General features: G+C 44.7%; 1 protein-coding gene across 1 annotated transcript in view; it reads left to right on the top strand.

Moving 5' to 3' along the window:
• sema6bb (sema domain, transmembrane domain (TM), and cytoplasmic domain, (semaphorin) 6Bb) overlaps positions 1-24,397 on the top strand; it is a gene marked incomplete at its 3' end in the record, with an annotated part of 302,720 nt that overhangs the window by 103,074 nt on the left and 175,249 nt on the right. The window contains exons 2-3 of the mRNA XM_084308423.1: positions 15,129-15,252; positions 23,904-24,018. Of these exons, the coding sequence (XP_084164549.1) occupies positions 15,147-15,252; positions 23,904-24,018 (221 nt within the window). The 5' untranslated portion in view covers positions 15,129-15,146. The remainder of the gene's footprint in view (positions 1-15,128; positions 15,253-23,903; positions 24,019-24,397) is intronic.

The following is a 24,397-nucleotide window of genomic DNA, read 5'->3' as shown; positions in this document are numbered from 1 at the left end:
CACTCACTGCGGTTATGCTGCCTCTCACCTGTAATGGAAATACTTAGAGATTATCTTATTCTCGCACTGACCTTAAAATTCCCTCAAATTATATATCCATTAGACAGCCTGTACTGTCTAAGCAAAGTGCTAAGTAATGAATCTGGTGCTACCGCAGCCAGCAGAGAGGGAGTTCCCATGGTCTGAGAGTGATAAAAGATAAAAGAGGAGATATGCAGACAGCCCCCCCGCCCCCCAGCTGTACATGTTACATGTAATTCCCACTCCATTAATCCACTTATTTCAGTTCCATGGGAAATCTAGTGCTCTATGTAAAGATGGCTCTCCTCATTTTTCATTTGCAGTACCTCGTTTTCTCTCTCTCTCTCTCTCTCTCTCTCTCTCTCTCTCTCTCTCTCTCTCTCTCTCTCTCTCTCTCTCTCTCTCTCTCTCTCTCTCTCTCTCTCTCTCTCTCTCTCTCTCGGATGTCTTGAATGCTGAGGAGGCTCCAAGATGCAAAGATGTAGTAAACAGGCCTCAGGTCAGATAGATTTCATGCAGAGTCAAAATGTTTTTCTTTTTTTCTCAAGTCGAGGGATTTCCTGTAACGTTTTAACACGAGCCTAAGTGAAAAAGAGAGAGGGGAAAGAGAGAGAGAGAGAGAGAAAGAGGGGGGAAAGAGAGAGAGAGATAGAGGAAGAGAGAGGGGGAAAGAGAGAGAGGAAGAGAGAGGGGGAAAGAGAGAGAGAGGAAGAGAGGGGAAAGAGAGAGAGAGAGAGAGAGGAAGAGAGGGGGGAAAGCGAGAGAGATAGAGGAAGAGAGAGGGGGAAAGAGAGAGAGAGAGAGGAAGAGAGAGGGGAAAAGACTGTGGTTTGGCGTATGAGTTTAACCGACATGCACAGTATCCCACAGGAGGCACACGTGTGTGTGTGTGTCTGTGTGTGTGTGCGTGCGTGTGTGTGTGTGTGGGGGGGGTAACCGTGATGGATCAGTGGTGCAGATTTAAGGTGGTGCTGCTCAGGAAAGAGACAGCCTCTTAGCTCTCTGTTCTCCCACTCCATTAATCCACTTATTTTAGTTCCATGGGAAATCCAGTGCTCCATGTAAAGATGGCTCTCCTCATTTTTCATCTCGCTCCCTCTCCCCTCTCTCTCTCGCTCTCTCTCTCTCTCTCTCTCTCTCTCTCTCTCTCTCTCTCTCGCTCTCCTCCTTGTTTTTCTTCGCTCTTAATGGTGCGTTAATTTCTGTCATTATTTTTTCCTCCCCTTTCCTTTCACTCCATGTTTAAAACACGAACAGACGCGGACACAGCGTTTACATGAACCGAGTCCCGGTGCGTATTCTGTTGAAAGTAAACAGGTTGGTTTTTATGTAAACAGACTCGTGCTCATGAGCTACTTAAGGTCCGTGGAGGGAGTCCTTTTATCAATAAGGGGGTCCAGTAAAGTCTAATGTTGAGACTTGGTTTGCAATGTCAATGCAAGTGAACGGAGAGAGAGATACAAATAAAATAAAAAATAAAACAGCTAATCTCTGCTCCCTACACACACACACCACAGGCGTAACTGATGGAGCTGAGGCAGCTCTCGAACCAAAGTTCATCCTCTCTTAAATCCTCCTTTTTGTCACTCCTCTCTCTTCATCCCTCCATCCATGTCGCGTGCGGTATCTTCCTCCATTACTTCTTGACAGCGGTCCAAGTTGCATCAGACTGTGGCCTGTCATTGATTCTACACACTCCATAAAGCACCATCTCCTCTCTCTCTCACTCTCTCTCTCTCTCTCTCTCTCTCTCTCTCTCTCTCTCTCTTCTCTCTCTCTCTCTCTCTCTCTCTCTCTCTCTCTCTCTCTCTCTTATATGTCAATTAGACTTGTCCCCGTGAGATCTATGGGGTGTCTTTTAGCGCACATAAAGAAAATGGAATAATCATAAAACCCTCCACTGCCTCCTCAATCTCCTCAGCACGGTGTTATGGGGTCATCGAACCAAATGGCGAATCAAGACTTCAAGGCTCGTCTCGGCGATAGGGATGCATCAACACCACTCTTTACCTGCCCATATCCATTCTGAGTCCTAACTGTGAGTACTGATCTGGTCCATTAATTCCAATTAGGAGTATTGATCTAGTCCATTACTTCCAATATGGAGTACCGATCTGGTCCATTGCTTCCGATATGGAGTACCGATCTGGTCCATTACTTCCAATACAGAGTATTGATCTGGTCCATTACTTCCAATACAGAGTATTGATCTGGTCCATTACTTCCAATACAGAGTATTGAGCTAGTCCATTACTTCCAATATGGAGTTCTGCTGAGGAGTTTAGACCAATTTAGTTTGGGGTGACCGGACAATAAATAGTGTCATATAATGCATTTTTCTCCATTGCAAATGTGAGAAAACGTGTTTCTAAAATTAAGGAAATCAAGTTGCTTTGCAGTATTTTTTACATGGCTCTTGGCATCGGATATTTGTATCAGGGGAAATTCTCCAATACTGATTTGAGCTGGCATCAGCCTGGTATTAGCCTAGAAACACCAGTATATGTATCGTTACTGCACATCCCCTAGAGACACAACACATGAAGCAGGGTGACACTCAGTTCCAGAGATGATACAAATGTAAGGATGTAAAAAGCAGATCCCAGCAGACACAGTATTTCTCAGTCAAAGTCTAAAGTTTCTGGGAGAATGTTATGTCAGGTTTATTCCAGCCAAGTATAGTTAGCGGTGCCTCAATTTATTCCAGCTGGTAACAGAACCTACTAGGCCAAATCTGAAAGATTGCTCTCGGTCTACCATAATTGATCGTATCTTTTCCAATAGGGTTGACAAAATGATTGCCTGTGGTGTCATTAGTGATCATTTCCCTATTGCAGGTATCAACACTGTTAAATAAGACACAATCGCATTGTGGTTTCAAAGATAAATCTTAAGACATTTCAATGAACAAGCCTTTTAAACGGATGCTTTCTATAGCAACTTAAACTATACATCTGAAATCACAGCTGTTGAATAGGCACTGGAAACCTTTCTTTCTGTCATTGACAAACATGCACCATTTAAAGAGCTTGGAATAAAACATTAGTAACTCCCTGGTGTTCACCTGAACTTTATTCAAGGGAAGGAACAGAGCCTGGTCACCTGCCAGACACTCTGGAGACCCATCACATTTGGGCATCTTTATTAGGAATTAGTGCACATCATTGCTGAAATGCCAAATCGAATTATTATCGAGACCTAATTACCTGCTCCTATGCAAAACCTGCACAATTCTGGAAAGCAGTTAACTCTAATGAAAGCAAAACTAGTTTCCTCCACACATCGTGTGGGGACTGTTTGATTTCTGATCAGAAAGAGGTTTGCCTAGGTTTCAACCAACACGGTTAATGGACTGCATTTATATAGCGCTTTTATCCAAAGTGCTTTACAACGCATGCCTCACATTCACCCATTCACTCACACATTCACACATCGACGGCCGAGGCAACTATGGAAGGTGCCAACCTGCTCATCAACATGTTGTATGCTGGACATTTATTTGATAAGGAATACACAGCCTCTTATTAGGGCTGTCTTAAATACTTTGAAGCTTCGTTCGATGGGCATGGGATTCGAATATGAAAATAAATTTGATTATGTAAAAAAAAGATTTTTTTCTTTTTCTTTTTTTGCAAAATCAACTCTGCCTCTCTTTGTTAATTACAACAAGCAATGCTGTTGTTATTTAAGATGAGGTCGGACTCGGCACTGACAGATTTGTGTTCATTGTGCTGCTTTTATAAAGCCTTGACGGCTTACAATATTTCATGAAAGCAAAGTGTTGAGTTTGTCTAAGATTTAAAAAGGTTTAAACTTTACAGCACTGACAAAGTTGAACAAAGTGCTGAACAAGTCCCACAACATAAAAAAAAATTTGAATCTTGGCCCCCGAAACTTCGAATTCCAAAAAAAAAAATCGAAGATCAGCCCTACCTCTTATTAATGATGATTGGGTTTCCACATTGGACCATGGTACTCAGTTTGCCTTTCAGCGCTTTTCTACTAGTGATGTACTTGAAGCTTTGCAAGCCATTGATTCCAGGAGCTCAATAGAGGATAAATTGGATCCTGTCTGCTCCATTTATCACAGGGCAATTAACGCACATATTCAATCTTTCTAATTCAACAAGTGTATTCCAGAGTATTTGGAAATCGGCACGCACATTTCCATTACATAAAGGTGGTGATAGAAATTATTTAAATAATTACAGCCCAATTTCCAAGTTGCCTAGTAAAACTCCTGGAATCTTTAGCAAATAACCAGCTCAGGCATTTCTTTCTAGTCTCTATTTGAACCCTTTCACTACCACACTACAAAAGGGTTAAGTCTGCACCAATCTGGTTTTAGAGCCACTATTTCATCCATTACATTAGTTACAAATAATATAGTATCCGCTTTAGATAATAAGAAACGTTGTGGATCTGTCAAAAGCATTTGATACAGTTGATCATACTTTGCTCTTACAAAGGTTATGTAATATTGGTTTAGATGGAAAGGCCTGTGATTGGTTTCAGAATGATTTATTTGAGAGACTTCATGTGTGAATACATTTTAGGTTCTGTCCTTTTCACAATTTATATGAATGATATTGTCTCTTCATTGAGTAGTTGTCCATCTCTATGCTGACGATACTATTGTGTATTGTATGGCTGATTCTCTACAACTAGCAGCCATTGAGAACCTGGAACTTTCCTTTAATGTTTTTGGACATTAGATCTACTTTGCCCTTTTCCAAGGCTGGACAGATCTACTATCACCAGTCAAGCAGACTGATAAGTCTTATCATAGCCTGGCTAATTATTATAATAATGCAAACATAGAATTGGTCCATATTTTAATGTTAATAATGATGTGTAAATCCGTACTATCTTGGGAGAAAGGTGTATGCACATTGATATTATGAAACAATACAAATAAATGATGGGACCTGATGATGGTAGTACAGTACTTGCTCCAGTTGCCTTATTAGACCCCTGTGTCTCAGCCTAATGCAAAATATTCTACAAATCAAATTGTGGCCACTTCGTTTGAATTATTCAATACAAATTCTCAGATATCAATATGTTTATTTGACATTTAAGAAGTCATGCGTTGTACAATATAACATATTGAAAATGTTGCACAAAGTATTCTCTATTATTTCAGAAGCAAAAATTTGTCCCAAGCATTTGTCTCTATCCAAAATTATGTAAAAATTATAGTACAGCCGAAGAGGACACCTGACATACACACCTTCCAAACAGATTGACAGTCAAGTTACGCCACAAATAGAGGGAGAGAGAGATATGCCTCAAATGTTTTTTGCAACCTTTTGCTCTCTAGTAACAATGTATGGTTATCAGTTATGATTCCTGCATAAGGCAGCAACAGTGCTTCAGAGACAGAGAGAGATTAAAGGATTTGGGTGAGAGATGGGCAGCCTCATACTGTTGTTCTCACCCACGAAGGCCTCGGAATGAGTGGAACTTGTTGTTGACTCATAAAGGAAACAACATTTACGGTATTACGGTATATAGGCAACCTTTCATTTCCTCCAGGAGCACTCAGAATGGAACGTCCATCGCCTCTTTCCTGTTCAATATCTTTATTGAACGAAAATACGAGAAAGAAAACTCCCCTTCCCATTCTGTGTGCGTGTTTCTGGGCATCTCGTCCGTACAGTCAGTACAGTCAGTATAAAAGTGTCAAGGAAACCATTGAGCATATAGCATGGCTGTGTGGCAAAATTACATTTACTTCTTGCATAATTGTTCCAGAGGTGGATGTGCCAAGTGGTTAGTTACTCCTAGGTTGCATAAATGGCGAGTGGAAATTAACTGTATTGAAATTCATCCCTGCTCTTGTACAAGCTTTTTAATCTTTTCAAGCAGGGTGAAAGGGGATTATGACACTGATTGCTGTTGCTGCGGGTACTGTTTAGAGCTCTATCAATGTTGATACTGCAAGAAAATACTTCACATTCATTCTGTTTAATATTTTAATCACAAACACCCCAGCCACCACGCAGTCTTGGTTAATGCTGCTCTACCTCATTACCATTTCACTTTATCTAGGACATGCATAATCTCGGTTTTTCCTTCAACCACCAGTATGATTTCTAAGAGAAAGTATCTCACGGCTGTGTAATGAAACATTATCTCTGTGTTAGTGTTCTCACATCAGACACATAGCACAGACAAGGGGGGGGGGGGCAGAGCAGGGGGCATAGGATGAAAGAGAGAGAGAGAGAGAGAGAGAGAGAGAGAGAGAGAGAGAGAGAGAGAGAGAGAGAGGGGGAATACTGAAAGAGAAATGAAGATAATGGGGACGGGGAGAGAGAGACAGCAGAGTGTCCACAGCATCCATAACATAACGAGAGACAACGACATTCGAATTTCAGAGAACATTAGTGTCCCCAGAATGTTGATGAGCTGTTCTATCCACATGCTAAGCATTCAGACGCCCTGAACTACAGAGTCACTCCCTTTGTCTCTCTGTGTGAGTCACTGTCACCCGTTCCATCAACCTGTTTCCTGTCTCGTCTCGTGCCTCATTTGCAGTTCTTCTCTTCTCTCCGTCAGCAAGTGTATCATTCTTCATTATTAGGGCTTCTGTAAAGACTGTAGACATCATTGATCGTTCCAGTGATTTGTTATCAAAGTCATCAAGGGCCGGTCATTGTGATATGGGGGGGGGGGGGGGTGATGGGATCTAGGGACTCATTATCCCTCCCCCATTCCATTTCTAACTCCCGCCCCTTTTCGGCAGCTAAATGATCCCTTAATGACTTTGTTGAGGAAATTACCTGCCTAAACACCCGTAATTAAATTGATTGGGGGCTGTGGAAATGGACAAATTAACAGGTCTGTGTAAATCCTCCAGGAGTAGATGGGCCATGGTAGTGAATACAGGAGCACCACTCTGGTAATGGCAGTCTGGAGGTAGTTGGGGAGACTGGCTGGCTTCACTTTTAATTATGTTCACAGATGGACATTTTTTACCAGCCTGTTTGTGCAAAATACTGTAGTCCCCAAATGCCAGAATTTGAATGGAGTTTAATGGGCATGGCATTCAGATGGCAGCGACATACCTCTGCAGGGGTTAGAGACCAAACTCTTCAAGTTCCATCCCTATCTTTATTGTATGTACTACTGTATGTATGTGAGACTGTGGACGCAGCAAGCCTCCAGTTAAAAGTACTGCTACTACAACATCAGAGTCAGAATCAGAAAGGTCTTTATTGGTTTTCACAATTAGCTTTGGTCGTTTTCGCTGCGACATTAGTGGACAGACATTAAAGACAGATAATACAATAAAGAGGTGGAGTAAGATTAAATGAAATATGAACTAAGTTGAGCACAATAGAATATAATATAATTATGAAATAAAATAAAATATAGGCCAGGGCTGTACAACTGTAAATAAAGAGGTTGAATAATATTAAATGTTAAACTAAATTAAATATAGCACAATAGAATCTGATCATTTACAATAAAGATAAAATAGGAATAGGCCAGGGCTGTGCAATGGGCAATTATGTGTTTAATTAACATATTTACACTATGTGTACAATACACCTCATTACATGCATACTATCTTAGTACACTGCACTGTGCTGCAGTGAAAGAAACCCTATAATGAGTGGAGACACTGTGCCAACTTCAGTACCTTTAATGATGCCTATTGCCATTTTAAGCACATGCGCTACAGCACCCAAGGGGTGAATATTTATATAGCAAGTGTCCTCCAGATGACAAATGGCTATGACTTACAATATGGCTTTTTCAATGTTAATGCTTTGCTTCTGTACAGCTGGTGCCATACGGGACACCTTGTTCACTGAATGGACTCTACTGCAGCCATTTGTCATAATTATACAGATATTCTGGCCTGGAACCACACGCACACACAGACACGCACACAGACACGCACACAGATACGCACACAGACACACACACAGACACACACACAGACACGCACACAGACACACACACAGACACACACACGCACGCACGCACGCATGCACGCACTCACACGCACACACACACACACAGACACACACACACGCACACACACACACACACACACACACACACACACACACACACACACACACACACACACACACACACACACACACACACACACACACACACACACACACACACACACACCCATATCTACTGATTCCACTCTCCCATGAAATCCTATAGTCCTCGGTTTCTAATTATGCTAATCGAATGCGTTGCCGCCTGACATTTATTCATACATTATTAATACCAGAAACAATACAGTATCTGGTTGGCGATGCTGACATCTGACTTCCTATCCTCTCTCTCTTCCTCTTCCCCACCTTCTCTCTCTCTCTCTCTCTCTCTCTCTCTCTCTCTCTCTCTCTCTCTCTCTCTCTCTCTCTCTCTCTCTCTCTCTCTCTCTCTCTCTCATTATTTTTCTCTCATCTCTCATTGCTCTCTTTCCCCTCTGACCTCATCCCTTTTCTGTGACTCTCTCCCCTTCACCTCCTGCAATTATGCGGTTTCGGTGTCGAGCAATTACCGTGCGGCCCGCTGCTGTGCTGACGTCAGCGTGGGGAATCGAGAGGACCCACATAACGATGGCGTGTCCTGATAAGGCTGTGTCCAGAACTCAATTATAGAGATGGACTCCACAATGGCTGTTTGTACCTTATCAGCTGCACCATCGCTCAGGGAGAGAGAGAGAGAGAGAGAGAGAGAGAGAGAGAGAGAGAGAGAGAGAGAGAGAGAGAGAGAGAGAGAGAGGGGGCTGAACAATATCGTATTCACATTGATATTGCAAAGGACACAATAGCCATGTTCGTACACACGTTTTGAAGTAGAAGAGAAATTTGATGTAAACTTAACAATTGGAGAAGAACATGTCCTCAATTGCACAAAAAAGTGTTTACACTCGCTTGAGGTGGACTTTGGAAGTGTCTAAAAAGGAATTTGACGTATTTGTCGAGGAGGAAGTCTGACATGACTGGTTAGCTGTTGGTTCTGATTCCATTGCAAATTCCAATTCCAATAAATTCCTAACTGGATTCAAATTTCTGACATTATCTGAGATTATCTCCACCTAGAACTTCCCCAGAACTGTCAAAAGTGGCGCTGCACTCAGTGCACTGGAGATAACTGTCAAGCATGTGGCTGCTGCTTTAAGGCCCATTTATACTTACAGTACGTGACGTAAATTGCGTAATTTTCGCCAACGCTCTTGTCCGCACGGACGTCGCATCGGTGTCCGTCTGCCTGCCAGATCTTGTGACCGCGCAGATACCCCCACGGATATGCGCGCCGACTGCGCATGTGCCCAGCTGTCATAACATTAAACCACTCTCAAAGAGCACCTACGGGTGGCTGCAATTCGAAACTGGCCCCGGTAAATGTCCAAACCCCACCCACCCACCCACCCAACCCCCGCCAATGTAGTTTCTTCCCCCTCTAATGTATATATTTTTTATGATCTCTTTCTCTTAAACAGTACTGTATATTTGTATGTCTTGTATGTCATAAATGTCTTGATGAATTGAAAATGGGGGACCCTGATTTAAACAAGACAAAAGTATTTCTCTGGTTTGCATCCCCTTAACAATTGTTTGTATTGAGCCGTACTGTATTGTACCCATTCTGCAATCTGTTAATAAAGTTTTCAATCAATCAATCAATCAATCAATCACATAAGCACGCAACGCTGACGCGTACAGACACCAAAAATGGACTATAAACAGAGCCGTGTGTGCAGCGTGTCAGTGTTCGAGTATATTTGGGGCTTTAGCCTGATTCAAGTTCAAGTTCAAGTTCATTTGTCAAATGCACAACAATACTGGGGCATTTCTTATATTCTGCATATTTAAAAGAGAATACACATAATACTGAGGAAGAAAGTGTGATTGAGGTGAGTATGGCAGATGTGCTTCACTCAAGCAAATACATATTAGACCTATAATACAATGAGATGTATGAGAACATGTAAATGTATTATTCCCGCAACTGACTATTGAACAGGTTTTAAACTACATGAAAAGGTGTAGATTCTAAACTGGTGCTATGTGGAATGATAAAAAAGAGATCCTAGCTTACAAGCGTTTCCTCTTCCAGAAAATGTGATCTGTATTTTAAGTTTTAATTTCACTGTTATTCCGTGCTCCAGTCATTCCCTCATTGAGCTGTGCAAGGGAGAGAGATGGGGGTCACATCCTTTGAATCTTCCCTCCAAAATGTAGATTTACATGTAAATTGCTTCACACTGCACCTTTAAGACTAGATTTCATCTTCATTATGTTTATATTTATACAGGTATTCGATACATTTTACTTTAGAAACAAAAGGGGTCAGAGAGAGAGATAAGAGAGAGGTGTGTAGAGTGGGAACCATCTGGATGGTAAAGTGTTTTTATTTGCGTCATGTCCTGCAGTCTGTCTGTAACCGCAGTAAAATAGTGTGGGGTTTTTGCATAATGAAATCCAACCTGGAGCATTCAAATACAAGAAGTTGCAATTGAGCACGGCTGAAAGGACTATAGCAAATCATTGGCGTTTGCTGTGGTGGTGATCAAAAGCTTCGCCATTTGATTTCCAAAGCAAATTAGCGCATACTGTACATTCAGTACTAGCTTAGTACTACTAAGCCAACAGCAGAGGTTGACTTCTCAATTATTATATTTTTATAATGTCTGGCAATAATTAAGGCCACTTCCACATCTGGCTGTGATTGAGGGGGAGAAAGGCAAGAATGCATGAGATGAACATGACGACAAGCTGAAGGAGGTTGGTGGATACGTGTAACGCTATACAGAGTCCACTGAAACCCACAAGCTCCCAGCACAGCAGCACTCAGAGCGAGCAGGTCTGTCATGCCCTTTGAGGCTTTACGACAACCGCCAATAGCAATTCCCAAAGAGGTTCTAGATGGATTGAGTGGGCAAACTTAATTTAGCTACCATTTGTATTTTCATGTGCATCACATCCGAACGGCAGCATGAGTGCCATTACCGCCTTGCGAAGAAATACCTACAGTTTAGTTCCCTGGCTGCCAGGTGATTTGCTGTTGACAGCAGGCATTTAATTTAAGTAAACATACACACCTCTCTCTTTCACTCACTCACTCACTCACTCACTCACTCACTCACTCACTCACTCACTCACTCACTCACTCACTCACTCACTCACTCACTCACTCACTCACTCACTCACTCACTCACTCACTCACTCACTCACTCACTCACTCCTTCTTACTCTCAGTCCTACTTACAGTCTCTATCTCTCCATCTCTCTTTTCTCTCACTTTCTCTCCTTCCTCTGTCCACCACACCTCAGTAGACGTGTTTCTCTGTGTAGTGTGATGGGCTGCAGCATGGTCACAATCAAAAGATAGCTAAGATAGACAGACGAGTAAAAAGATAACACACAGTATGTTGTCATTTTTGGGGCGGTTTGGAACTGAGGAGGGGTCTGGTAATTACTCCTCACGACTGAAAACTACTGATTATTATGGCAATCTGCACAGTCTGAGCCACTTAAGCCTCCCATCGAGAGCCAGTGCCCCGCTGTGCATTCCTCTTAACCATTTCACTACCACACTACAGGCGGTTAGCCATCTGTAGTGTGGTAGTGAAAGGGTTAACCTTCTGTAGTGTGGTTGTGAAAGGGTTACCCTTTTGTTGTGTGGCAGTGAAAGGGTTAACCTTCTGTATTGTCACAGTGAAAGGGTTAACCCTTTGGTAGTGTGGTAGTGAAAGGGTTAAGGGGGAACCAACTTAAGAATTCATACATGTCATTCCTATGGTTTTACATGGTCCAAATATATTAGGGAAAACAAATAATACTCTCCCCCTAAACCAATTAAAACGAGAGTGCTACAAGTCACCGTGATCGATGCCCGTGTGTTGGCTCCCACAGCACAAGTTTGCTGGTTGGCAGCTCATGGTGTCTCTGGCAGGTCACCTGGACCTGCCAGCCTCATTCTCCTGACTGCCACTTTCTCGCTCACCCTTAGGGCCCCCCCCGCCCCCCCGCCCCATACAAGTTTGCATTAGTGACATGCTCATCCCTGTTGATGTTAAGCACCACACGCATCATTCTGGTGTAGCACCCATCCAGGGACTTCTGCAGGGTGGGCTTCAGGGTCCAGCATTCACTGCCATACAGAAGGACAGACTCAACTGTTGCATGAAAGAAGTTGAGCTTGATTTGACAGGGGAGGTTGGAGTTCCACACACTGGTCATGCCGTTCAGAGCCCTCCACGCAAGCGCCTTCCTCACTTTAAGGTCTTGCTCGGACGAGTTGACCCACGAGCCCAGGTATTTGAAGTCACCGACTTCCTTTAGAGCAGTGCCTCCTGTTGTCGTTAGAGGTGGATGATCCGGGAGGATGTTATACATTATGACCTCGGTTTTCTTGGCATTTAGCCTAAGGCCAACCTTGGCTCACTCCGTCTCCACTCTGCGCAGGAGTTCCTGTGCCTGCTCTACATGGTCAGAGAGCAGGCTGATGTCGTCTGCGTAGTCCAGGTCTGTTAGGACTACGGCGGGGTAAGGGCGGCTAGGTGGTGTAGTGGGCAAGGCACTCGCCACCAGTGTGGAGACGCTAGGATTTGCGTGTTCGAATCCAGCTCTCCACATTGTTTTCAGTTTAGCTGGTCGTCCGCAGTAATACACATTGGCCGTATTACGGGGAGGGAAAACTGAAGGGTGGGGATCGGGCGTTGTGAACAAGCGACTCCTACAAGTCGGTTGGTGCGCCTGCGCAGTAGAATCAGGAAGTGTCGGGGGCAGCGTGAGCCTCCCACGCATTACTCCTCGACACTGAGAGATCGAGCTGCGCAGGTGAAAAGATGCGACTGATGTTACCTCAAGTACCGGAGGGGACTTGTGCTATGTATGACTTAGTCCACATTGCAGCCGGCTTGTGGGAGGCAAGAAACAGCGTTCGTGACAGGGGAGGGTTGAATTGGATGATACGAAATTGGGATGGGAGAAAATATAGAAAATGGGAGAAAAAGTGGATCAAAAAAAAAAGGACTACGGCGGGGTGTCGTCTCGATCTCCTTGGGGTTATTGTGAGACCAAGTTCCTGCTCCCGTCCATTGATGGCCTTCCTGAGCGCATAGTCGAGGACTATGACGAAAAGGAAGGGGGCAAGGGTGTCCCCTTGCATCACCCCAGCCAGGATGTCAAATTCTTCACTGTTGCCGTCTGGGGTTACCACCTTGGCCCTTGTAGCCGTGTGCATGGTCCCTATGGCCCGGAGTAGATTGGGAGGGACTCCGTAGGCCTTGAGTATCCTCATCATCACGGCTCTGTGTATCGAGTCAAATGCCTTTTTGAAGTCGATAAAGCACAGTACCGCTGTCAGGAAGGCATTCTCAGTCAACCCTGGCCTTCAAACCAGGTACGCAGTGGAAGTGAGGAATCGCTTTCAGCTGCTAGGTGAGGAGGAGGAGCCTAATACCAAATACAGGCGGTTCGTTGCTGCGAATGAAGAGGCGGCCAGGATATGTGTTCCAGTAGTGGAGAGGAACACGCAGAGGTCATGGTGGCGCCGCGTGAGGGAGTGGAGGAGGCACGACGAGGCTACGGGCACGAGCAGACTGCAGAGAATCGCAAGGTACTGAACAAGGCCAACCGGCTTTTGTTTGATACCTACGACAAGAAAAGGGGGGACGAGCTGATGGAGAAGGTGCAGAGAGTGGAGGCAGCGCATGGTGAACAGCAGTACGGGGAGGCATGGAAAGTCATCAATGAGATGAGTGGGAGGAAAAGGTCGAAGCAGGGACAGGTGGAGGGCAACAGCCCAGAGGAGAGGGTGACCACCTGGTTCACTCACTTCCGAAATCTACTGGGAACACACTTGACAGTGGACGGAGCTGAGGAGATGATACCTGCCGTCCTCACGAATCTCACTATTGACGATGGTCCCCTCACAGCCAGGGAGTATGCCAAAGTGAAATTCACACTGAAGCAGGGAAAAAGTTCTGGGCCAGACGGCATTCCCCCAGAGGTCTATAAGAACTGTGACCTTGACAACATCATCCTGGAGTTCTGCAACCACGCCCTGATGAAAAACAACCAGCCTGATATGTGGTCTCTCTCTAACATCATCCCAGTGCTTAAGTCCAGAGATCTCTGGAAGCCAGACAACTACTGTGGGCCGTGGCACAAGTCTGACATGTGTCATTGCAAAGATGTACAATCGCATGATACTAAACCGGATACGGAACGCCATCGATCCCACCTCAGGGAGAATCAAAATGGTTTCCGAGAGAAGAGGACCACTGTGGCCCAGATCTTGGCCTTGAGGAGAATCATCGAGGAGGTGAAGAAGAACAACCTGACAGCGGTACTATGCTTTATCGACTTCAAAAAGGCTGTGATGTCAAGTATACAGTATAAACTATGGAGCTGCTCCACTCACAAGGAGTTGGGGATGATGTCATGGGTGATACTGAGAGCATGTATGGGCCATGGAAATAATATATTTGAATCCTTATTTTTGGTGATGTTCCCCTTTAAAGTAATGCACGCCATTATCTGACACGCTTCATTTGTTAGCAGTGACTTATCAACATTCTTTACTGCGCTGCCCCATGGCCCCGACCCCCAGCTTCCAGAGTCCTCCCCACTGAAGTGTCACTGTTCCTGTGCCCCTCCCACAAGCCGGGATGTCTCATAACCGGTGTGATGTATGATGGGTGCCGCGCTCCAGAGCTGCGGCTGCTTTCAAAGCCGACTTCTTCTTCAGAAGGATGACTTTATCCCTCTCTCCGTATCTGGTTGTTTATCTCTGCTCCCATCAGGATGAAGGGAAGGAGATGTTGTGTGAATACAAAAGAGAGAACTCTAAAGTCTGGAAGGACAGCCAGCCAGTCAGTAAGCCAGTGATTGAGTGCATAATCGTTTGTCTTTGTGTGTGTGTGTGTGTGTGTGTGTGTGTGTGTGTGTGTGTGTGTGTGTGTGTGTGTGTGTGTGTGTGTGTGTGTGTGTGTGTGTGTGTGTGTGTGCGTGTGTGTGTGTGTGTGTGTGTTTGTGTCACTGTACTGATGTACCGCTTAATCTATCTGACGACTCACTCTCCTTTCTCTCCTCTCCCTCCTCCTCCTCTCTCCACAGAGCCTGCGTTCTGTTGCTATGGCAAACGTTGTCCCTCCCTTCTTCCTGCTGTGCTGCCTGTTACAATTGGCCAGCGCTGCCTTCCCAGAAGAACCTGGGCCCCTCAACTTTATTCCCACTGAAGGTAATAATGGCCTCCAAATCTCTTTGTGTCTCTCTTCGTGTCTCTCTCTCTCTCTCTCTCTCTCTCTCTCTCTCTCTCTCTCTCTCTCTCTCTCTCTCTCTCTCTCTCCTCTCTCTCTCTGTCTCTCTCTCTCTCTCTCTCTCTCTCTCTCTCTCTCTCTCTCTCTCTCTCTCTCTCTCTCTCTCTCCCGCTCACTCCAGTTATACTACTCACACACTCCCACGCGCAGGGTGTGATGTGTGAGGTGTGGGGTCAGGGACCCTAGGCTGATGGTGTTGAATGGGGTGCAGCAGGCCTGAGGTCAAGGTGTGGGCTGTGGGGGTCAGACAGGCTCTCACACCGAGGGTGCCTGCCGACTGGCCTCCAGGTCAGGTTGTGGGGGGTCACCGTCAGGAATGAGGCCAGGGCTCCGGGGCAGACCTCTCTCACACTCCACTTTCTCACACACTCATACATGCATGCGTAAGCAGGCACACGCACACACACACACACACACACACACACACACACACACACACACACACACACACACACACACACACACGCACGCACGCACGCACGCACGCACGCACGCACGCACGCCGCACACACACACACACACACACACACACACACACACACACACACACACAAATACTCACAGACGTAACCCCCCCCCCCCCACACACACTCAGACATTGAGTCTCCACATTGAGTTGGCAGTCTCCAGTGTAGGTCAGACCATGATTGATCACAGCTCAATAATATATTGATCAATGACAGCCCAGCCGAGTACAGACCCTTCTGACGGTATCAGTGCCTAGCATGAGGATACAGTATGAGCTGACGAGGTCCTGAGAGCCGGAGCCTGCTGCACATTCAGCCTAGTAGGACATAGGGTGCCATACTCTAGGGCCTGGTGGTATGGAAGACACATATTATGTGACAATAATCTTTTTTTCAATATTGGTATATATGACATATATGTTAGATAATTAATTTGATGTTCATCACATTGAACTGCAATGTGAAAAGTGATATCAAACCATTAAATGCTTTCCCCCCCCTAATGATATTCCCTCAAATATTTCAGATATCATTTCGTGAGAAATCTTAGTTGATGGTGCTTGTTACCATTAATCGGGGGATACTGTTTTTTCTTTTTATCAATTTTTTCTTTTCTTTTCCTTCACATAAAACATGACAAAACACAATACAGTAATAATAATAATAAACAGGACTTCACAGGACAATAATATTAATAATAATAACAATAATGACAATAGAAATAACACAAATAATAAATACAGAACTGTGACGGAGCGGCTTTGTCACCGACTGCGGGCAGTGTGCATACATACACACGCACTCATTGTCTGTCTTTCCATATACCATATAACCATATAAATGTAATGTGCTGCGTTTCATGTGGACAAGCGGACATGGAAACGCACACACGCCGCAGTCAAACGCACACACACGCATATATGTAACGTTTGGGCTTTTGCTCTCTCTTAGGAGTAAAAGTCCTAGCGTCACCCTGGAGTATTTCACCCTTTAATTTCTTCCAGGTTGTCCTGATTGCTAATTGACGCCTGCTGTGTGTATTTTGACTCTCTTTATAATGACCACTTGTTTGTTCTCTCATTTGTCAGTTCTTAACACGGTAACAAGCGTTACCGTGAGTACGCTGTTGTTACGACCCTGGCTCAAAGGGACGCAACCTATGTGCAAACCGACACCAAAACCCGTGTTTAACCCAAAAGACTACTCTAACAATGAATTACTGGTACAAACTAAAGAACAAAGAATGGGAGAACGTGACAAGTCTCGGTTTTCACACACTCCTCTAGCCACAGTCAGAGTGCATGTGTGTCTCAGGGACTGGTTTTAACCTGCCAGCAGGTAACCAATCAGCAGCAATTAGCTAATTAGCAGCCCTCACCTGCATGCCCAGTGACACAGGAGTGATCAAGCTCATGGTACATAACACCTCCCCCACCAAAATGGTTGCCCAAGAGGCAACCACTACACATCAAACCCATAAACAAAAAATATTGTGACCCATTAGTTGTCAGGGCCACTACCACAACAGCGATAACGGGTCGGCCCCTGTCGAACACGATTACCAACCGTGTCGCATGCTCCCCACTGTGGAACATTCACCAATGCTGTGTAAAACAAAAAACAACCCTGTCCCGAGTCACTCTCGGGCAAGCTAGACCTCACAAAAGGTTCCGCCACTGCGGTATATGGCTGGAGTGGGGCAGGCGCCTCCTCCCCTGAGGCGTAAGACTTAGGACCCCATCGACAAACCAAGACCTTATCATATATGAGCTCCATTTCAACAGGCCCCTCCACCGATACCGACCTGTCAAAAATAGACTGCAAACCAAAATCAATTTGAGAGCTAAGCTCACTGCGCTCAACAGGACAGAACACAGAAAAACAAAAACCATAGATCTCTGATACCACCACAGCGCCCATATCCATCCCACCTGGCACTGGCAGTTCAGGATACTGCAAACAGTGAACATCCAGAGTAGGATGCACCGCATCAGGTACAGCCCCACCGTCCCTGGAACATGGCAATACATCAGTCACAAAAGCGTCTGGAACACCATCTAAAATGGCATCACACAAAATAACATTGTCCTGATCAAAATGGTTGCCACTCATCAGACCAGGTCGCGAAGGCGGCTCCTGCTCCACAGGACACAGGTAACTAGGTTGACTAGCACACCTAGTGCATGGCAGAGAGTCAGTGTGGACACGTGAATCAATGTCAGAATCATCAACTGACATACTGGGACCATCCCTGCCCACAAGTGAAACATCAGGGAATAGAGCTACTGTGGGAAGGCTGGCAGCCTAAGTCAGGCCTTGTAGCCTCTTCAACTAGAACGGTGTCACATGAATCAACAGCATCTCTCATAGCATCCTTCCCACACTCATCCTCCAATTCGTTCGTGGCCTCAGCCACCGTACAGGCTGGGAAGACCTTGAGACACTGCGCTGCCAGATCATCTCCTGCCACATGCCTATCCGGCACGCATGTCAACTCTGGTTTCACCACCGGGCCTGACATAAAGGCACAATCAAGAGAATCATTATGCAGAGGTACATCCACAGTGTGCTTTCCAAAATTCTCAACAGGTACACTTTTCAATTCAACAAAGAATGTGTCACTAAGTGTAATGTCACAAGTCGAAGTATCAACAACATCACTTTTGTCCTTTGATATTGCCCGTGTCACAGCACACACAGGGAACACTCCTGGATGTTTCTGTGCCAGCTCATTAGGGACCTCAGAAACCACAGGAATGGGAGTTACAACTGGAGTAGCCAACACTTTGTCACCAGCCAAATCTTTCCCTAGAATGAAGGACACCCCTCTTATGGGAATGTGAGAACATACCCCCACAACAACATTGCCTGATACTAAGGGAGAATTGAGTGTGACCTCATGCAAAGGTGCATCCACAAATCCACCTCCAAAGCCACGAACAACGACACCGGAATGCAAAGAAGACTTTTCTGAAAACGGCAAAATCCCCTCCAGAATGAGGGACTGAAAAGCTCCGGTATCTCTCCAAATTGTTATAGCCTGTTTGGACTCTAGTGCATTAGTCAGGGAAACAAATCCATCCATCATAAATCTTGAGGAACCCTCGAGCTCTTTGTCCACACGTTTGATACTTTGCCCATCACCCTCTAACGTTGGCATAGGTGTTCTGCATATGGTTTCTACCAGAGCCACCGTTCTGACATTTTTCTGTTCAAGCACAGGGCACCCAGCAACGATATGACCAGGCTCATTACAGTAGAAACATATAATCCCTTCTGGGAATGCACTAGCAGAACCACCCCGCCTAGGAGGTGAAGTTAACTGACCAGCAGACACAGGTTTTGGGAAACGGCCCCCCTGAAAAGGACGCCTATCCCTGGACTCAACACGGTAGTCCTCCACAAAAACGGACTTGTGTGTCAACACAAACTCATCAGCGAAGACAGCAGCGTCGCCTATCTTCAATACCCTACGCTCGTTTAGATGAGTGGAAACGGTATCAGGAACACATCTTTTAAATTCCTCTAGGAGAATCAACTGTCTAAGCTGCTCTCTTGACTCTGCTTTCTGAGAGGTGCACCACCTGTCAAACAGGTTCTCCTTCTCTCTTCCAAATTCAACATACGACTGTCCCTCCGACCTGCGATAACCTCTAAAACGCTGACGATAGGCCTCGGGACTAACTCATAAGCCCTCAATATGGAAGCTTTAACAAGCTCATAGTCAGCACTTTGTTCAAGGGACAGAGCAGTATAGGCTTCTTGCGCCCTACAAACAAGAACACACTGCAGCAGCAGTGTCCAGGCTGTATCAGGCCACTTCAATGTGGTTGCCACCCGTTCAAAAAGGGGAAAATACCTTTCCACATCCTTCTCAAAAAAAGGAGGCACCATCCTAATATTCCTGCCTACATCAAAACCGGAACGCGACTCTGAATGCAGAGCACCCACCTGCAAGGCAGCGTGCTTATAATCAAGCTCCTTCTGCGCACGTTCGTGCTCTAAGTCCTTCAAGTAACGCTCTTGTTGTAGCTGTCTCTCCTTAAGCTCATGCTCCTTATGCTCACGCTCACGCTCATGCTCACGCTCCTCTCTCCTCTCCTCACGCTCTTGCTGTAGCTGTCTTTCCTTAAACTCCAACTCTCTAAGCCTCCACTCACCCTCCGCCACCGCAGATAGCAGCGGAGACACGTCAGACAAAGGAGGCTCCTCCACCCTCGCCGCAAGCACCTGCTCCCTAACGAGCAAAGCCCTCAAAGCACCCAAGTCGGTTTCAAATGCTTCTCACTGGCAGTAAGCTCCACCTTGTAGTGCACAGCAAGCTCCAGAAGCTGTTCCTTGGAAAACCTTTCCAACAACTCATCAGAAGGGTGATCAACAAAATCCTTTATGGAAGCCATCCCTACTGCACCAGCGCCACACCTGCTCACTCTAGAGTCACCAAAAACACCCTAGCATACACACAATTTACCTGAGAACCACTGAAGAACCACGAAGAACCACTGAAGAACCACTAAAGAGCCACTAAAGAACCACTTAAGAACCACCAAAGAACCACCGAAGAACCACTGAAGAAACACTAAAGAACCACTGAAGACCGCTGAAGCACCGCTGAAGCACCCCTTGTTAGCGTTAGCATGCTAATGCCAATACTAATAACTACAAGGAGAGGCGGTGGAAATGTGTGCTCTACTGAGCGCACCTTTCTAGTTTGCAAAAAAAAGCAAAAAAAAAAAAAAAAACACCCTGAAATAAATAGATGTGTCATATGCGCAGGAGGTCAGGTGCTAACAGGTAGGCTATCCAAACACTCAAAACAAACAAAATAAATACAACAAACAAATTCAAACAGGTGCCCCTTATAACCTGATATGACTACTTACAGCTTCTACATCTAAACTGCAGTCAACACGGCCCACCACATGTCTACCCTAAAAAAAACTACATCAGGCCCTACCACACTACCTGTGTTTTCTGGCCCCCTATCCTACCTACCCTTAAGCTAATGCCCTGTAGACCTAACCCTCTTCAACCACACCTGCTACCAGCCAAAGATCATATTGACCATCCACCCGTCAAGTATATGGTATGGTACAAGACAAGTAGATGGTGCTAATCACTTCTCTGACTGCCCCAGGAGTATGTGGTGCACAGGAAGCTAACAAACAACCAGAAAATAATGTCCCTACCTACATGTGGTGTCCACTAAACTATATATTTTAACAGCAATAAGTAGTCACATCAAATTACAAACAAATAAGGGCATACTCACCTGTTTGATGATCGGCTCAAGCCCCCACATTACACAACATGTAATGAACACCACCCACACTATAGCACCACGACACACCATGCAAAACAAAAAAAAACACCAAACAAATTCTAGGGGTATTTGTTTCCAAATTCACTCCCGGACGAGCGCCCAACTGTTACGACCCTGGCTCAAAGGGACGCAACCTATGTGCAAACCGACACCAAAACCCGTGTTTAACCCAAAAGACTACTCTAACAATGAATTACTGGTACAAACTAAAGAACAAAGAATGGGAGAACGTGACAAGTCTCGGTTTTCACACACTCCTCTAGCCACAGTCAGAGTGCATGTGTGTCTCAGGGACTGGTTTTAACCTGCCAGCAGGTAACCAATCAGCAGCAATTAGCTAATTAGCAGCCCTCACCTGCATGCCCAGTGACACAGGAGTGAACAAGCTCATGGTACATAACACTGTCTACGGAGACTCACATCGCTCCCGGCCTGGAGGATGCGTCTGCCGTTTTGCAATTATGTTTAGTATTGTTTCGTTTCTTTGTTTATTATTATTCTCTTCTTTTGCTCTAAACATTTCAAGAAAATAAAGAAACAGTATTTTTGTTGAGAAAGAGCAACTACCGTCTCCGCACCTTCTTCTGTTCTGCATTTGGGTCCAACACACTTACCTGAACCGTAACAGAAGAACTGACCAAAAATTGACCCAGCACAACCGCTTCGAACGGCGTTGGCACACTTGGCACACTTGGCGTTGGCACACTTACCTGAACCGTAACAATATATGCCATGGAGCAACGTACGCACACACACACAAACATTCCAAACATTCCAAACTGTCCATTTTCTTAGGATGTCCGAATGTCCGAATGCGCACAATCATTTCATTCCTTTTCCGTTGTCATAGCAGAATGACAACGTGGGAGTGCTACGTTCATTCATCACATACACATTTAGTTACTCACATTGTCTCGATGCATTCGCTTCGCCTCTGCACTCCTCCGGCACTTCCTAGGCTGATGAGTTGGCCAAGCAGAGGCACACATGTCCGGCAGGTTAAATGGGAGGGGTTGGTGCCAGGCCATGGTCACGTGAGCGATATTATTGTATTGTTTGGTATTGTACTGTTTACTTGGTTATCTTTAATTAAAACAGTTGGAAAGTATGTGTGATATAGTGGAGGATATATATTTTGTGTGTAGGAATTGGTTTAATGTGTTAATAATAATAATATGTACATCCTGTTTAAAGCCTAGTGGGAGGGGCTATTGGATACAAGAGAGCTGCTTTGGCCCAGGGAGGTCAGTCTTGAGTTGGCTGAGTTACAGTGAAGGTAACCGGAATCCTTTTGAAAACGTGTTGGTATCGCTTGTAGTATATATATTATATATTATATATTGTATATTGTGTATTTAGACATTGTGTAGTGTTAAGTAGTAAGTATATTGTGTTTTGTTTATTTATTTTCTCTTTTTCCACTTTTGTTAGATATAGTAAGTATAGGGTATTTTGTTTTACGTTACTTTCACTTTTCAAATTTTTTGTAAAACTATATCACCTCTGCACTTTTGGGAGGCGGGAAATAAAAACCACCAACGAGATCCTTCCGACTACACCTGTTTATGGGAGATTCAAAGGAGTTCGTGAGAGGACCCCGTCACAAGAACCTAAACATCTAATTATATTATCACAGACACCACAAAAGACATTTCCTCCCCCACCCCCAGCCTTGTTTTCTTGATCCTCCAATCAATCACGATCAAGAAAAGAGGGTGGGGGTTGATAGGTAAATTCAATATCATCATATCTGGATCATGTTGTGGTGAAATGACGATACTCTGATAGATATCCTTGCACACAATTCTGTCAGCTAAATGAATGCCAGCAACCACATATTAACTCAGATTTCTCTCAATATGACAATATTTGAGGGGATATTGTTTGAAAATAACTATTTTGGTTTGCAGTTCAACAGGTTTGCAGTTCAGGATATAAGCAGAAGAGTCATAACAGAGTTATCTTGCCCACCTCAGTCAAGGCCAATGGCAGCCAGCCATCCTTGTATCCCTTAGTAACACAACTCATGTATAAATCATTTTCCTGTTCTCTCTCTCTTTCTCTCTCTCTTCCCCCCCCCTGGAGGACTTTGATGAAAGGATGATGAAACTCTCTCTTTTTCTTCCTGTCTTTTTGCCTCTCTATAGAGTCCGTCGGTCTCATGCACACTTTTTGTTTTGCTCTTTGATTTGTTGATTTCCTTTTACTTCACTTCCCCCACACTCTCTCTCTCTCTCTCTCTCTCTCTCTCTCTCTCTCTCTCTCTCTCTCTCTCTCTCTCTCTCTCTCTCTCTCTCTCTCTCTCTCTCAATTAAATTAAATTAAATTAAATTCAAATGGCTTTATTGGCATGACGTACTTCTACATGTTGCCAAAGCAAATTATTAATATTAAACATAAACACGGATTACAAAACAGATATCAAAGTACATACATACAAAATATCATCATAAAATAAAACATCAAATATTACAGCATATAAAACAGTAACTACTGGATTGTCAAGAGAGGTACTGTACGAAAATTGAACTGTATACAATGCGGTGTTTACTGTATTTGTGTGTGTTTGGCTATTGAGAACATTGTTAGAGCTGATGCATTTGAACAATATGTAAAATGTTCTTTCAGCAATATAAAGTATCAATACTAATTCAACTCTCTCTCTCTCTCTCTCTCTCTCTCTCTCTCCCTCTCTCTCTCTCTCTCTCTCTCTCTCTCTCTCTCTCTCTCTCTCTCTCTCTCTCTCTCTCTCTCTCTCTCTCTCTCTCTCTCTCTCTCACAGTGGTGAGAAGGTACCCAGTGTTTTTGGGGCGTCCCCACAGGACGTGGTTGAGACAGGAACCTCTCCACATTCAGAGGATCCTCAAGGTCAACCGGACGCTCTACATCGGATCCAGGTACACACATGCACGCACGCACGCACACACACACACACACACACACACACACACACACACACACACACACACACACACACACACCACACACACACACACACACACACACATACACATACACATACACCTACATATACACATACACATACACATACACAAACACATACACACACACACACACACACACACACACACACACACACACACACACACACACACAAACACACACACACACACACACACACTTAAAACAAATTCAATTAAGATAAGATAAGATATCCCTTTATTGATCCCCTTGGGGAAATTCAGGGGGGGAAATGCAGCTATAAGGAGGTGAAGAACACAGTCTCATTCATATCCACACTTGAAGACACATGTG

This window comes from Notolepis coatsorum (assembly GCF_963971535.1).
Source record: "Notolepis coatsorum genome assembly, chromosome: 2".
Classification (NCBI taxonomy): Eukaryota; Metazoa; Chordata; class Actinopteri; order Aulopiformes; family Paralepididae; genus Notolepis; species Notolepis coatsorum.
Note: the sequence above shows the minus strand (reverse complement) of the source record. Positions and strands in the feature narration are given on the sequence as shown.